This window comes from Emydura macquarii, unplaced genomic scaffold (genome assembly GCF_026122565.2).
Source record: "Emydura macquarii macquarii isolate MOO-44397 ecotype Brisbane River unplaced genomic scaffold, CSIRO-AGI_Emac_v2 contig_2897, whole genome shotgun sequence".
NCBI classification, from domain to species: domain Eukaryota; kingdom Metazoa; phylum Chordata; order Testudines; family Chelidae; genus Emydura; species Emydura macquarii.
The window spans coordinates 12021264-12036801 of record NW_027133034.1 but is presented as its reverse complement, the minus strand read 5'-3'; the positions used below and the strand labels follow the sequence as shown (position 1 = coordinate 12036801).

At 38.6% G+C, this 15538-nt stretch overlaps 1 protein-coding gene across 1 annotated transcript in view; it reads left to right on the top strand.

Moving 5' to 3' along the window:
• Nucleotides 1-15538, top strand: part of PTCH1 (patched 1) — a 75403-nt gene that overhangs the window by 46007 nt on the left and 13858 nt on the right. The window contains exons 13-18 of the mRNA XM_067568657.1: nucleotides 539-938; nucleotides 1450-1759; nucleotides 7237-7379; nucleotides 9967-10150; nucleotides 11794-12074; nucleotides 13612-13749. Coding sequence (XP_067424758.1) covers nucleotides 539-938; nucleotides 1450-1759; nucleotides 7237-7379; nucleotides 9967-10150; nucleotides 11794-12074; nucleotides 13612-13749 — 1456 coding nt within the window. The remainder of the gene's footprint in view (nucleotides 1-538; nucleotides 939-1449; nucleotides 1760-7236; nucleotides 7380-9966; nucleotides 10151-11793; nucleotides 12075-13611; nucleotides 13750-15538) is intronic.

Here is a 15538-nt window from a genome sequence, read left to right as displayed (position 1 = left end):
CTGCAAAAAAAGCAAATATTTTCAAACTGCCTTTAATTAGAAGGCCCAAATATTTAACAGTTGATTGGTTTGAAATTATAATCTTTAAGAGTTCTAACTGAAGAACTCAGCTCAATGTGTTTTTAAATTTTAATCTTCTGAATAGTTTAATCTTTACTATGGTTATAACAGATGCAAACCCAAATTCATGTTGATATATGCAAATTGTAGAACTACATGCATATCTACCTGCTTTGCATGTTTAATTAACTGACTTTTGTGAATAAGTGCTAATTTCTTCATACAAATGTTGGTATCTTGTTTTTGTTTTATGTAGGCACAACAGATATACATGTGTTCATGGAGGCACCTTCTCTTCACCCATATTAACAAAATGTTTCCTTAAAGTGCAAAACAAAATCTTCATCAAAATACAATGTTTAACTAAAGTATAAAAAAAACTAATATTAGTTTTACATGCAAACAGACTACCCTGTCTAGTCTGATTAAAATGAAAACGTGTATGAGTGTAAATGGATGTTTTTCTCTTCTCTTTCAGTCCATGTACTAGCAGAGTGATTCAGATTGAGCCTCAAGCATACACAGATAATGATAACACTCGCTACAGCCCTCCACCCCCCTACAGCAGTCACAGTTTTGCACACGAAACTCAGATTACAATGCAGTCTACAGTGCAGCTGCGCACAGAATACGACCCTCATACCCAGGTGTACTACACCACAGCAGAGCCTCGCTCAGAAATATCTGTGCAGCCAGTCACAGTGACACAGGATAATCTCAGCTGCCAGAGCCCAGAAAGCACAAGCTCAACAAGGGATTTGCTTTCCCAGTTTTCGGACTCGAACATGCATTGTCTTGAGCCATCCTGTACTAAATGGACGCTCTCATCTTTTGCTGAAAAGCATTATGCTCCATTCCTGCTAAAACCAAAAGCCAAGGTAACCTGCAAAATGCACATTTGTTTTTCAAAATATATTTCTCCCTTGCCCAAGAGGAAAAGGCTTTTGTACATTGGGGCCATATGAGTTACCTCATTAGAGCTTAATAAATTACACTGCCAACAGAGAGAAATTCATTTTGGAATACTTGTTCTTAAAATGAGCTCTAAAATCCTAGAGCTAATTTCAGACTTGAAAATTTTCGACTTACTAATGTGTCCAGTGACATTATTTTTCTTACACAGTTTTTGAGTGAGGGAGACACTGGCATCTGTAATATAAGTTTTTAAACAGTGAAAATAAGTTGTTCCTTTGTAAATGTGTAGAGCGTGGTTCAATTCCCATTGACTATAATAGGAATTAGATTAGGTGCATTGTGAGTAAGGGTTAAAAAGTACAATACTAAAAAAGTTAATTTCAAAGTAATTCCTGTAGTGAGCGATTGTGAGCCCTAAGCAGTTTTTTTCCTTTAGAAACATAGGACTTATTGCATTTCCATTTTCTATTGCAGATTGTGGTCATTTTCCTTTTCCTGGGTTTACTTGGTCTCAGTCTTTATGGTACTACCCGGGTGAGAGATGGACTGGATCTCACAGACATTGTACCACGGGAAACCCGAGAATATGACTTTATTGCTGCACAGTTCAAGTACTTCTCTTTCTACAACATGTACATAGTGACACAGAAAGCAGACTATCCCAACACCCAGCACTTACTTTATGACCTTCACAAAAGTTTCAGCAATGTTACATACGTTTTGTTGGAGGAAAACAAGCAGCTTCCCAAAATGTGGTTGCATTACTTTCGAGACTGGCTGCAAGGTAAGAAAGTTGCTGAATGGCTAATAGAGGGGTTTTGTGTCATTTTTTTGTGCCTGTGTCTTTAACACTGACTTAACTTCAAGTACGGCAGCAGTCCCATTGGCTTCAATTGGGACCATTCACATGCTTAAAGTTAAGCATGTACTTAAGTGCTTTGCCGGATCTGGGGCCAAGTGCATAGGATTATTATACTCATTCATTCTGAAGCAATTAATTCTTTAGTACTGAAAATAAACAGTAACATATCAGCAAATTTAACATTTCTTATTTCTGAATAATCAAATTCTGCCTAAAAAGGCATCTGTTCCTCTCCCATCTTTATGTTGGAAGGACTTTTAGGAAGTATTAGTCAATTGAAAAATAAATTGTGCTGACCTACAGAGACAGTCTAAATTTTCCCATAACTGTTTGCAGAATACCAAAGTAGCCAATAATTCGTAGAAAACGTGCATAAAAGTGCCAGTATTTTTTTTTCCTTCTTAGAATATGTTGGGCAGCATGATGAAAGTGAAGCCCACTAAGTGGCATGCAATACAAAATGATCAATCTTCCTGTTGTATTTTATATATGTTGAGGCTGACAGAAACCCTAGTTTTGTTTTTTAATGTCTGAGATCCATTCCTCACAGTCTTCTGTTACATTAATTTATGGAAAGTTTTGTTTGGAATATTTTGCTCATAAGCATATTTAGTTGAATGAGAAGAAAAGGCAATAGTTTTTAAAATACTTTTCCAAATATGCTGGTGTTCAACTGAGACTTGTTTCTGCTACTATATTTTTACATAAAGCAATTTTTCGGTAACAATAGGAAAAAATACAGGCGGTTGTGGGATGTCCCCTTTTTTGTGTGTTTCCCGATGATACAGACATGCAAATAGCTTCCTGTACACAGAATAAAGAGATGTGAAATGAGTGGTTACCTTAAGGGGAGGGTGTTGATTTCTGTGTCTTCATGTTCCTAGTGATGTCAGCATGTAGTGCTAATGGTAAATCTGGAAGAGGGCAGGATTGGATCTCTCTTGCTGCTGGCAGTGTTGTGTGGTAAACACTAGGTGTGAAAGAAGAGCTCTGTGTAGTTCAAAAGCTTGTCTCTTTCATCAACTGGTATTGTTGGTCCAATAAAAGATATTATCCCACCCACCTTGTCTTTCAGTGACTCGGTAAGGTAATCAGTTATCATGCCCATTACAGGTATCTGATTCTTTCAGAGACAAATCTGTCTCTCCACATTTATTTACATTAGAACACCACACGCTCCATATCCCAATGCATACAGGTTCCATTCTGTGCTTATGGTCAATCCAATATCTATATGACAGATGTCTTTTACAGTAATCACTGCTGCATCCCATACGGATTCAGAGTTTCCCAAAGACTTCACACTGGCACCAATAACTTCTGTGGTTTCATGTTCAAGAGTGGTTTAGTTTTGCTTCCTGTTTTCACTCTGCCGCTGGAGGGGATAATACTGAGCAAGAGATTTGGCCCAAATCACACCTCCTTTTTGCAAAGCCATGTCCACTATCTCTACAGCTCACCACAAAACTGAGCAAGCCTTGTGCACCACGTTATTCACCCTTCCCTGGTTCCATTGCAATCGTAAGGAAGATTTTTAGAGGAGGTGGATGTATCTGTAACTCACGCACTTTTGAGATGATAGATGTAACTTGCATGACACACACCTAAAAAAAAGCAAAAATATACACTTGAGTGGAATAAGCAGGCTCCCCAAACCTGTGATTTGACAAAAATGTGAGCCCTGATGCACTCTTGTTCTTTTTGGGTCATAAATGTGATTATCACTTGACATTTAGAAGGAAGAACTGTACAACTAACATAAAACAATTATATTGTGTAGATTAGAATAGAAGGAGAAAAATAGGCGAGGGAGAGGTTATGCTTTAAGATACGGAGTGTTGATGAAGGAGAGGGATCTAAGAGCTGTAATAGAGAAAGCTCTCACAGCTGTAATAATGTGATTATGCAAAGGAGCAGATAGTAATAATACCTACCTCCGGTATTATGCTAGTGAGATCCAAGACTAGGTGAGTGGAATGAAAAGGAAGTAAAAAGAGAGCAAAGGCCGGTGAAGCTGGCTGGAGAAAGTCCATGCAGGTTTTTAAAAACAAGGAAGAGGGACAGTTTTAAACTGGGTCCTAGAATGAATGGAGAGCCAGTGGAGTTGTATGAAAATGAGAATGATGTGATTATATGTTAGGGAACATATGATCTTTCTAATGGCAAACTAAGGTCATTTTATGTGCTTGAACTGCATAGATAATTCCCATTGACTTCACTAGAAAGTCAATGCACAAATGGCAGGCTGAAGATGGCTCTCTGGCACCTAAATATTTGTCCAACTGGTTGCATGATGGATTTGGTAGGAAATAACAATATGTGAACAGCAGCATTTTTTATCCAAGTATTGTGCTTAATGTTAGCCATACAAGACTCCCACTGATTTATTTTTAGATTTAGTTATATGGCTTCAGTCTTCCACAGAATCTTTGAAAAACATTGTCATTGGTTTTCAATAATGCTATTATTGTTAGCTGTTATCTGAAAATATCAATGAAAAGAATTAACATTTTAATAAGTTCATTGAAAACTGGAAGTGTGAACTTTGTATATATAAGTGATTGGATGTAAAAAAGGCAACATATTCCCTGATAATTTATAATTACACTTGTTTTCCAAAGGGTAGTCATACCTTGGGCTTCATAGTGCCAGCTGTTCACATGGGTCAGAAAGGAATTCATTCCCTCATCCCCAACATCTCAGTATGGGAAAATTGGCCAGATGCACTCTGGGGGATTTTCATCTTCCTTGTTGAAGCATCAAGCATAGGTCACTGCTTGATGTGACAAATTTTACATTTCTATGTTCCTGTATATACCATTTTAAAAATTGCGTTCATTTGTATACCTTTGCCAAACGAAGTTACCAGCAAGTTGCTTTATCTTTCTGTTCAGAAAGATTTTGCTGATCACAATTATTTTAAAAACATGTGGTTTTTGGTTGCATTTTTAAATGTATAACTTTGCAGGTGTATGTGTGACTGCTCAGACTGAAGATATTTTCCTTTTAATTCATAATTTTTATTTATTTAAAAGTGTTATGATATTTTTGGTGGTCTGTAAATTGTACAGATTTTGAAATCATTAAGAAGTTATACCCACCTAAGTGTGATTTCTTAGATCTGTAGGTCTTAGCAATGTACCAGTTCAGTAATAAGAAACTGGTGCTGGTACTTATGCCCATTCCAGCAACAATGTAAAGGGAATAAGCCATCTAAGTCATAAAATATTCAAAATGGATTAGGAACTTTGTGGGGAAGATCCATTTAAAAAAAAAAAAAAAAAAGCTTTAGTATAGAGAGAGAAACAAAAGACCAGATTTTCACACGTTAGTTATGTAAAATCTATGCACAATTGTATGCTGTATTTGCAAGCACAAGTTGAGTCATTTTGAATGCAAATGGCTAATTCTGGTTATTTGTGTATCTAATTGTCCCCTTTGTATGAAGCATATATTTGTCTGAAAAGTCTGGCCCCAAATATTGTCTGTCTAGCATAGCATGTTGTGCTCACTTTACCAAGGAAAGTCATGTTTATTGTAACTTAAAAGTCAGTCTTTTCTTTGGTGGTCTCTCCTCTCCCATGTTCTTCTTGAACTGCCCTCCTTTTAACTCCCAAAGTGCTCTTTTAAATTACTGTTCTGATAACACAACCTATGCTTATAACTATTTCCATAGAAGGTTTTAATGGAATAAAACCATTCAGGAAAGAGAGATTTGTATTTTAATTTTTCCACTTTCTAAGTTATGTCTTACCTACTCCAAGTGCTCCAACAAGCAGAGCTTTCGTATTGCGTGCTTTGGAGTCACTTCGATGATGTTAGAATAACTAGTGTTAAATAGTTGCCCTTTGTTTCAGGCAAGGGGCTGGAGGACTGTCTGAGCTGGGTTTAGCCGGCTTGCTTTATTGCTTTGTTCTGAACCTATTGGCTTTAGGAGGGGGTATGATTATAGAGGTCTGCATGGGAGGCCACTTTCCAGAGAGGAGGGGTAAGCATTTGTAAAGGTGAATGAGCACTCAGGCCCTAAGGCTGTGTCATTTAGGCCATGCTTTCTCTTCCAACACTCTCATCTCTTTACAGCTGTAGCTAACCTATCAGATCTGTAATGATGGTTTTGATTACAGCCTCTCAGTGCAGCTGTAAGGTGGTCGGTGTTTTCTCCCCTCCCCCGCCTTTTCCTTCCCTTCCCTGGACACGCGGTTTGTCATCTGTTCTCAAAGAGCCTCCTTGTACTGGATTGTGGCTTCCTGTTCTAAATCTGATCCAAATTTGTGCTGTGAGGTATTCCTCTCCCCACCACCACCTAAAAGGGTGGCAAAGAGGAAAATAACAGTTGAGAGTGAATAGGTGTTGGCTGTGATCTTTACACGTGCTGGCAGCAGATCCCACGACTTGTATTAGCTACACAAGTTGAACAGATGGAACAAATTGACAAAATCGTGTTCACTCACGCTGTGCTCAAGAAGCAGCTGAGTTGCTGTTTGAAGTTGAAAGTTTGAGTGTGGTTTTATTTTCCCCCTTGCAGTGGAATTTCTGGTTATATCATAGAACCTATTGCTTTAGCGCCCTGCAGTAGCACAAGGCAGTTAAAGAGAGTGCTAATGCACTTGGCCAGCCTCTCAGGAAGTGGGGGGGGGCGGTATGGGGAGTGTGTTTCTTTTTAGATAATAGATTAAATTCCTTACTGATGTAACTCCATGCTAGTCAATGGAGTTAAATCAGGGATGAATTTTGGTCCTTTTGGTTTTGACACCATTCAGCCTAGGGTGAGATTTTAGTAACATTAGGGGGCGGAGGTTTGCAAAGAGAGGAAATAAACATTTAAAAAAATAAATTGCATTGCACAACTGTAGTTTATTAATACAGACCTCTGTGAATCCTTCTCTTTTGGTTTACAAATTGAACGCACCAGGTTGTGACCTAACTCCTAGCTCTGGGAATGGAGCAGTGTGGAGCTGTGCCATCAGGAGAAGGACTTGTGACTCAGAGTCATAAACCCTTCCTTGCGCCCCACTCACTCCTGGGGGTAGCGGGTTACTGCAGCTCTGTTCTGAATGCAGGTTATTTACCCACTCTCACTAGCTCAGCTCTGCTGGCCAGCCCCATGTGGAAGCAAAGCCAAGACTCATCCTTCTCACCATCCCCTTCTTGCGGGATGGGGCATGCATCCGCACTCCAGATGCAATGTGGGGAGCCCTAACACAGCCATGCAGTGAGCATGAGAATGGGGGTAGGTTTACATCATCCTACAGCTGCATTAGGGGAGGCTACAGTCTGGCCCAAAATAGGTATATATGTAAAATGAGTAATTACTTTTGTTTCTCCCAACTGTAATTTGTTTAAAGGGTGGTTTCTTACACATGTTTTATCTTCCCCACCCCTTTCCCAACTCATCTTAGGGCTTCAGGATGCATTTGACAGCGACTGGGAAACTGGGAAAATCACATACAACAATTATAAAAATGGATCTGATGATGCTGTTCTGGCCTACAAACTTCTGGTGCAAACAGGCAACCGTGATAAGCCCATCGACATCAGTCAGGTACTGTGACCATAGCTCTTTATGTGGGAAATGCACAAATTAGTGGGAGTTGTGGAAGAAATGGGAAATACTTAATTGTCTTTTTTAGTAGCTCTTGAGTTTACAAAACCAATCCTGCAATTCTCAGACACATGAATAGTGGGATTACTTGTTTCAGTAGGATTACTGATGGGAGTAAGGCTGCAGGATCGAGCCTGAAATCTGTAATATGCAGAAGCTACCATTACAAATGTCCATCACTATGAAATACTGGGTGGTGCATACTTATTTCTTGATTCCAATTTCCTCTCTCAAATGCATGAACTCAGTTCCCTTTGGACTCAATAGGAGCTGCATCCTTGTATCTGAAGACAGAACTGAGCTTCACAGAGCCTGATTCTTCTCCAACTTTACACCACTTTTAACTCCATTGACTTGGGTGGAGTTGCACCTGACTTACACCAATGTGTGTGAAGAATCAGTCATATAGGGTGGGCCTCTCACTATTTCTTTTTCCTGGTGAATAGAAACCTTAAAACGTAGATTCCCAAGTACTCAATTTGCTCCCAGCAATTTGAGTGGAAAAGCACATTTTGAAGAAACTTTTTTTGTAGGGGTGGGGGAAAGGGTATTGGAGCAATCATATACTATAGTTAGGGATGCCAACCCTCCAGGATTGCCCTGGAGTTTCCAGGAATTAAAGATTAATCTTTAATTAAAGATTATGTCATGTGATGAAATTCTTAGGAATACATCCAACCAAAATAGGCAACCCTAACTATAATACTCCTGCACTCTCATTAGTAAAGGGTACGTCGACATTTGAGCTGGGAAGTGTGATTCCTAGCTGGTGTAGAAGTACCACACTAGCTATACTCAAGCTAGCATACTAAAAATAGCAGTGTAGACAGGATAGCATGGGTGGCAGCCTGGGCTAGCCACGCAAGTACGTACCAGCGTTGCCCCCTGGTTACACACTTGTGTGGCTAGCCCAAGCTGCCGTCTGTGCTACCATGGATACACAGCTATTTTTAGTGTGCTAGCTTGAGCAGAGCTAGCATGGTAGTCTACATAAACTGGGAATTACGCCTCGCAGCTCAAATGCAAATGTCAAGGCAGTACTGGAATTGAGACTGTCAGTTCATTAAGCCACTTGAACACATCAGAGCTCCTTTTTATATGGTAAATAATAGCATACAGTTGTATTTGCAGATTTTTATTATGATCACATTTGGAAGACAAAGCACAGTGTTTTTGACTGTTTATATTAAAATTAGACTTTTAAAAGGCTGTTCAGAAAAAAAATACGGGAGTAACCTAGGTTTTCTTCCCTCAGAACTATAGCTGACTTTCTGTACTTTCAGGCAGAAAATAGTCACTCTAATGATCTTCCCAGCAGCTCTGTTTATTGTCTTCCTTTTTTTGTTGGCATTAAAGGTGACAGATTTACGGAGTACATTGTTCAAAGTTACTATGGTGTATAAAACACTGCTTTACAGCAACATGCAGCATGCTGTCAAGTCTGACAGGAGTTTGAGTTAGGAATTAAGCAAAAGAGGGGAGTTGAAGAGGAAACTTAAGTGAGATGCCCAAATAGTTTTGTTTGGTAGTATGTTCCAGGTACGCCATGGAACAAATGTGATTGGACCATAGCTGCTGTTATAATTTCCTGTGCCTGGGAGGGAGAAAAGTGTGGTGCACCCACAGGGGCTGTGAGCTGTACTGTGCAATTCCAAAGACAGCTTGAAGACATATAGTTGTTGCATATCCTGTGGATTAATTGAATCCAGATCCTTGGAATCCAGCTTCTTTTTTTAAAAAACTGCTGTCACTGTTGTTTTTCATTTCATTAAAAAGACCTGAAACTGGAGTCAGGCCAGAATTTAAAATAAACTAAACAAAACAAAAAAATCATAATGCTTTTCATCCAATAAGTCCTCAGACTTGGCTCTGGCTGGGTAGTATTTGGCTACAAAACCCTGGAAATACACCACTGCTGTTTACCCCACAAATACATTTGCCCACAGTGACCCAAGAAGCACAGTGCACTCGTCTGCTTTCTTGGCGCTGGGCATTTTCTGAATACATAGGTCATAGAAGGCAAGTGTTAGCAAAATTTATACAGATGTTGTTTTATTTTTATAGCTCTCCTCCATTTACTGGGTGGCATTTCCTTCAGTGTTAACAACAGAGGTTAACTGCACACAGACATGTATAGGGACTCTTGCCAGATTTTTTTTCCCCCTTCTTTAAATATGCTTCTCCAACGTGGTCATTTTTCCCCTTTGGCTGCAGACAGTCTCTTAGAGTTCAGGTTTAATTGGTTCAGTCTATTCTGGAACCATCTGCTGGTTTAATGTTTATGATAAATATTATATGCTTTTCACAAAATAAAACAAAACGCTTCTAAAAATCAATACAGATATTTAGATATTTGCTCACAGTCAAACAATAGTCTTTCTGTTTAGGCACTTAATGTGAAGACACATACAAAAAAATGATTCTGTGTGTGTGTTGCATATTCCAGTCTTTTTATTTAAAGCTTTTCAGCAAGAGCTCTGAAAGCAAAACTCCTTTCTGAAAGGCTTCTAATCTTTTCATTTTGCAGTTGACTAAACAGCGTCTGGTGGATGCAGATGGAATCATTAACCCAAATGCTTTCTACATCTACCTGACAGCCTGGGTTAGCAATGACCCCGTGGCCTATGCTGCCTCACAAGCCAACATCCGGCCTCACCGTCCAGAATGGGTCCATGACAAAGCAGACTATATGCCAGAAACAAGGCTGAGAAGTAAGTAACATTTAATCTTAATGTCTTATAGTTTATATAAGTGCCTCACCCCTTCCTTAAAGGCCCAGTAATTCTCTAGTTGCTTGACACTGTACAGGTCTCAGAAGCATATACAGAACAATATATTGTGTTATTTTAAAACCTCGGGAGACCGATGTAGTTGTGTAATTAGTATAATGTGGTACCACTGCAGGACTTTATCATCTTGAATAATTAGTTGTATAATAGTTTATATTGAAGCTCTACAACTTGCATTAGACATTTCTTTTTAACATTGCTTGTTAATTTTGTATGCAAGGGAAACCTTCAGAGTGTATGACGTTCTGCCTTTGCCATTCCAGGATTTTATCATTGAAAGTTATATCATGTTTATCTGAAATTTATCACCCTAGCACGGAAGAAAATTTTGGCAGCTTAGGTCATTCATATAAGCCACCCACACCTGTATGTTGCTAGAGCTGTGGTAAAGGAGAGGTCAGTGTAAGACAGTGTCTTCTTCCTTTCCACCTGCTCCCATTCACCTTTTTACATAGTGAATGGTAATCTCAAATTGATTTTCTTTGTTTTTACACTGGATTTATTGGGTGGATTGCTAGTTGGTTACTGAGGGATGGAGGGGGAAGGAGAGGATTGCGTCTCTTGGAAATGTGATTGGATAACAAGCAAGTTGTGCTTCACTGTATCCGACCGAACCCTAGAGCTTTGTGGCAGTCAGCCAAGTCTTGTCTTAATGAAAATTTATAGTTGAGATTATAATAGGGCAAATCATGTTTAGCAAGTCAACTGAATGACCCTGCGGGGTCTGGAACACACAGCGGCAGTAACTAAATGCTTGTTGTGGAAGGCTCTTTTTTTCTTTTGGTATTACGGTAGACTTAGCATTACAATCAAAAAGAAGCATGGAAAATTTAAGTTTGTCAGATCATTAAAGGATAAAACGTTATGTATTTCCTCAATAAACCATTACTGTTATGGGTTTTCTTTTTTTTTCTTTTTTCTTTTTTTTTGGGGGGGGAAGGAGGGGTTTGAGTGGATAATGTAAAAAAATGCGTTTTCCACCTTTTGGCTTTCAAAATAGTCAACTGAAGTATTACAGAGTAGAAAGGCCTGATTCACCAGAGCATGAATATAGTTTAGTACCAGTTTAATTCCACTGATTTTAGATAAATATATAAATATATGTTGACTTCACAGGAGTTATACCGGCATAAACCTGGAGTAACAGAGTTTTATTTGAAACTCTTTTTTTTCCAACAAAATATTCAAGATATAGGGAGAAGTGTTCAAGAAGGCTGCCCTTTTATTTATTTTACATTACATATAGAGTACTATTGCCATAAGTACTACAGTAATGCATATATATAATATTAGATACCTATTTACATTAAATAATATCAAGTTCGTCTTGAGCATGATATATAGTGTAATCATTCCATTACACTGCAAGGTTTGAAATTTAGTCATCTGTTGTGTTTAGAGTTTTAAAGTTGCCACAAAAGTTCTGGAGTTTAAACAAGGTAATTAATTTTTATTCAAATTTAACTTTGCCATAGAAAACGAAGTGCTTTAATCATGTTTATTTCTCTGCATGTCGTTTTTCTTCCTCCACAATTCATATTTAAACATTATCATCTTTCTCCTAGTTCCAGCAGCTGAGCCCATTGAATATGCTCAGTTTCCTTTCTACCTCAATGGATTACGTGAAACTTCTGACTTTGTGGAAGCTATTGAGAAAGTGAGAGCTATCTGTAACAACTACACGAGCCTTGGGGTCTCCAGCTACCCAAATGGATACCCATTTCTTTTTTGGGAACAGTACATTGGACTTCGTCACTGGCTTCTCTTGTCTATTAGCGTGGTTCTGGCTTGCACATTTCTAGTGTGTGCCCTCTTTCTCCTGAACCCCTGGACGGCTGGGATCATTGTAAGTTTATTATAAGGGTCTTTGTTAAAGGCAAATTCCTTTCAGCCTAGCTCTTGCTGTAGTCGGGAAGGTTTTGTTTATGTCTGGGCCTCTGGTGGAGTATGTATATTGCATCATTCATGATGTATTTATTCAACTTGAGGGGGTAGGGTTCATGGTAAAGGTATAACCCTTAATAACCTTAATCTTTTGACCACACTCTAGTAGCTTTAAAGTTTCTTATAAATATAACTAAACTTTTGCCCCAGCTCAGATACTCATTAACATGAGAAATAAAGCACAGAGGAAAAATTTGAATTTTAAGTAGCTATTAAAAATTCTACATTTTTTACCTCAGTTGTTTTAAACCAAACAAAATTATTTTTCATGGCAGCTTCTTATTTCTGTATCTTGCCCATAAACAGTAAATTGCTGTACTAACTTCTGGATGTGAATCTTAGAAGGATAAGAAAGTACAGCTAGGTGAAATGTTATACAGTATGCACTGAGAAAGGAGTGTAAGTTTGTCTTTAAGGAGAAAGAGCAGTAAAATTATAAATTATATAGAATACTCCTTCATGAATTCTGCAAGCCTTGTAATAAACATTCATGTTAAATTGAATGATGTTCCTGTGTTTAAATTCCATAAACTATTGTATAGCTTATAAAATGTCAGAAAAGCACAGAGCAGTCACTAGTTTTTGTACTGTACATTTGTGCAACAGGTATGTTAAAAGGTAAATGTTTAGTCTAGAATATTTTTTCATAGCACTCAATCAAACAATTTATGTTATCATTCATGATTCATTAGCTTATAAAATCATTTGTTGTAGCGCTTACATTTTTTTCTCGGAAAAGGGGTTTATTTAAAAAGTCCTCCATCTCTTTTTAAAATGTGTATTTTTTTTTCTTGGCACCAGAAACTTTTAAGTCTACTCCACAGATTTTCCCCCACCTCTCTAAATTTTTTTTACAAGATAGATGAAAGAAAATAAAAGCTTTCCCTTGGATTTAACTGTTTGCTTTGTCCATGCCAATCCCTCCAAATTTCTTCAAAGCTAAGAGACCCTCTGTAACCTGACACTCATCAGCTGATTATGGCATTCACTTTCTTCCGGGCTTTAAACCTGCCCTTGAGTCATCTTCACTTACTCCATGAGTTCTGCAGACAGAACCCAAACCTGCTGTTTAAAAGTTGGTTTTCTACTTCTGCCTTCCTTTCATTTTTAGGAGCATTACTGGGGAAATGGGTTAAAAGCAGAAAAGTTATATTCTGATGGATGGGGTAGGGAGGAATAATTTACATTTCAGACAGTATTGACAAGATGTAACCAACAGAAAATTGATGGTTGCTCTGCCCACTGGCTCCTAGGGGAATAATTTAAACTGACTCTTTTCAGGTCATTGCCATTGAATTCAATGAAATAAGGACAATTGGGATGTGTGAGAAGGAGTACTGTGAGGGATACATTTTCTAGTCCCACATTGTTTTGAAACATCCTTTCCTTCATTTATGTAAAGTGTGAGACGTTACTAACAGCTGTTTGAAATCATTTAGGTGGTGGTGCTGGCTTTGATGACTGTGGAGCTGTTTGGCATGATGGGTCTAATTGGAATAAAGCTGAGTGCAGTGCCTGTGGTCATCCTCATTGCTTCTGTTGGCATAGGAGTGGAATTCACTGTTCATGTTGCTTTGGTATGTAAAATTAGACAGCATTTTTAAAGCACAAGTATTCAGAAAATCTGGCCAAGATTTGTAAAAATGGGAACCTGAAGTTAGGCTCCTAAGTCCATAGTTAGGCATTCAAATGTGTGACCTGATTTTCAAAAGATAACCAACCTCAAAGACTGCACAAGGGTTAGTGTGCCAGTTAGACTGTCACCTATAGACCATAATTGATTTGAAAGAATAATTACCATCTATTAAGTCAATGATGCATGAAATAAGATTGGAATAAGTATTTTGAATCAACAAAGCACTCTTCAATGCCTTTAAATATGACTATACAGGTCTCCAGCTAATATGCGGTAGGTATTTCTATGATCTGTATCAATGTGTGTACTTAGCAGAGCTGTTTAAGGTCTATTAAGACCTTTCACACTCAGTTCAGACACTACCACTACCTTGGGCCTCTATTTTGTCCCTAAGTGCTGCAGAAGCTCTTATAACAGTACATAATTATGCACTTCTTGTTGTGTCTAGATGCTACCTACTATGGCAAATTTAATCCTTCCAGGGAGATTTTCATAGGCTCAGATAGCAGTTAGGCAGCCATTCCCATAAATGTTCAATGGGAGTTGGGTACCTGCCTTAGAAAATCTCCCATTAGGTGTCTTTCTTTCAGAATACTTTAGCTATTAATGGTCGCAATCCTGCAGTCCATAGGTAAGCAGACCCCCTATTGATTGACTGACTGAAAAGTAAAGCAGAAAAAATCAGAGAGAGAGAGAATGTGTAAACACTGTCGGGCAGCATTTTCAAACTTGGGTGCCTAAATTTAGGCACTTAAATTAGTGGCCTGATGTTCTGAAGTGCTAAGCAACTGCAGTCCCAGTGAGACTGGCGCCATTGAAATTCAGGCCATTTATGTAGGTGGCTAAATAAGGAATAAAGTGCCTAATTTTTGGTGTCCAAGTTTGAAACTTTTGATTTGTTATGGCGATGTTGGTAATTCTATTGTTAAAGCTGCATCAAGACTTCCATTCTAAGTCTTGTTTTCTGCACACACCCCTAACTTTTGATTTAACAATTTGTTTGCAAATTGGAATGCTGAAAATATATGAGAATTCTTTTATTAGAATTTGGAAAATGCAAGATTTAAAATGTGTATATGCTACTTAATCCATAGTTACACATGATTTAAATTAATTCCCAGTGTCTGATGATTTTTTTGGCCCAAATGTTCTCAACAATGGTAGGTTTTCACAACTTCCAATGTTACATACAGAGAGGGATCTTCACACACTCACTCAGCCCAGGTTCATTCCCATACGTTTTCCGGAGTAGATTATTTAGGAATTGTCAGCCATATGGAGTGGAGCAGTACTATAGAGCAGAGGTGGTCAAGCTTACTGACCCCCCGAAACCACTCTCCCCTATGAGCAGAATCCTCTGCTCTGAGCTCCCCACCCCAGTCTGGTAGGCAGAGAATCAGGAGGGCATAGGGGGCTCCATGAGCCTCACTTTAACTGTAAACGAGCCGCATACGGCTCACGAGCCACAGTTTGGCCATTCCTGCTATAGAGAATAGAAAGAGCAAGCCAGTTTAATTATCTTAGGAAGGGTTATGCCTATTCATTACTATTTTCTGTTTTTCAAAAGTACCATAGGAGTCCACTAGGCTCAGAGAATGAGAAGGGGAGGAGAGAGAGGCTGGAGACAAAAGGTGCGGATTAGATGTGGTCCAGGACTAGAGAAGAGAACCTCAGGCTGGGGAGATGTGGACTGGAGAGGATCGCTGAGGGAGTAAGAAGGCGGCAGGGAC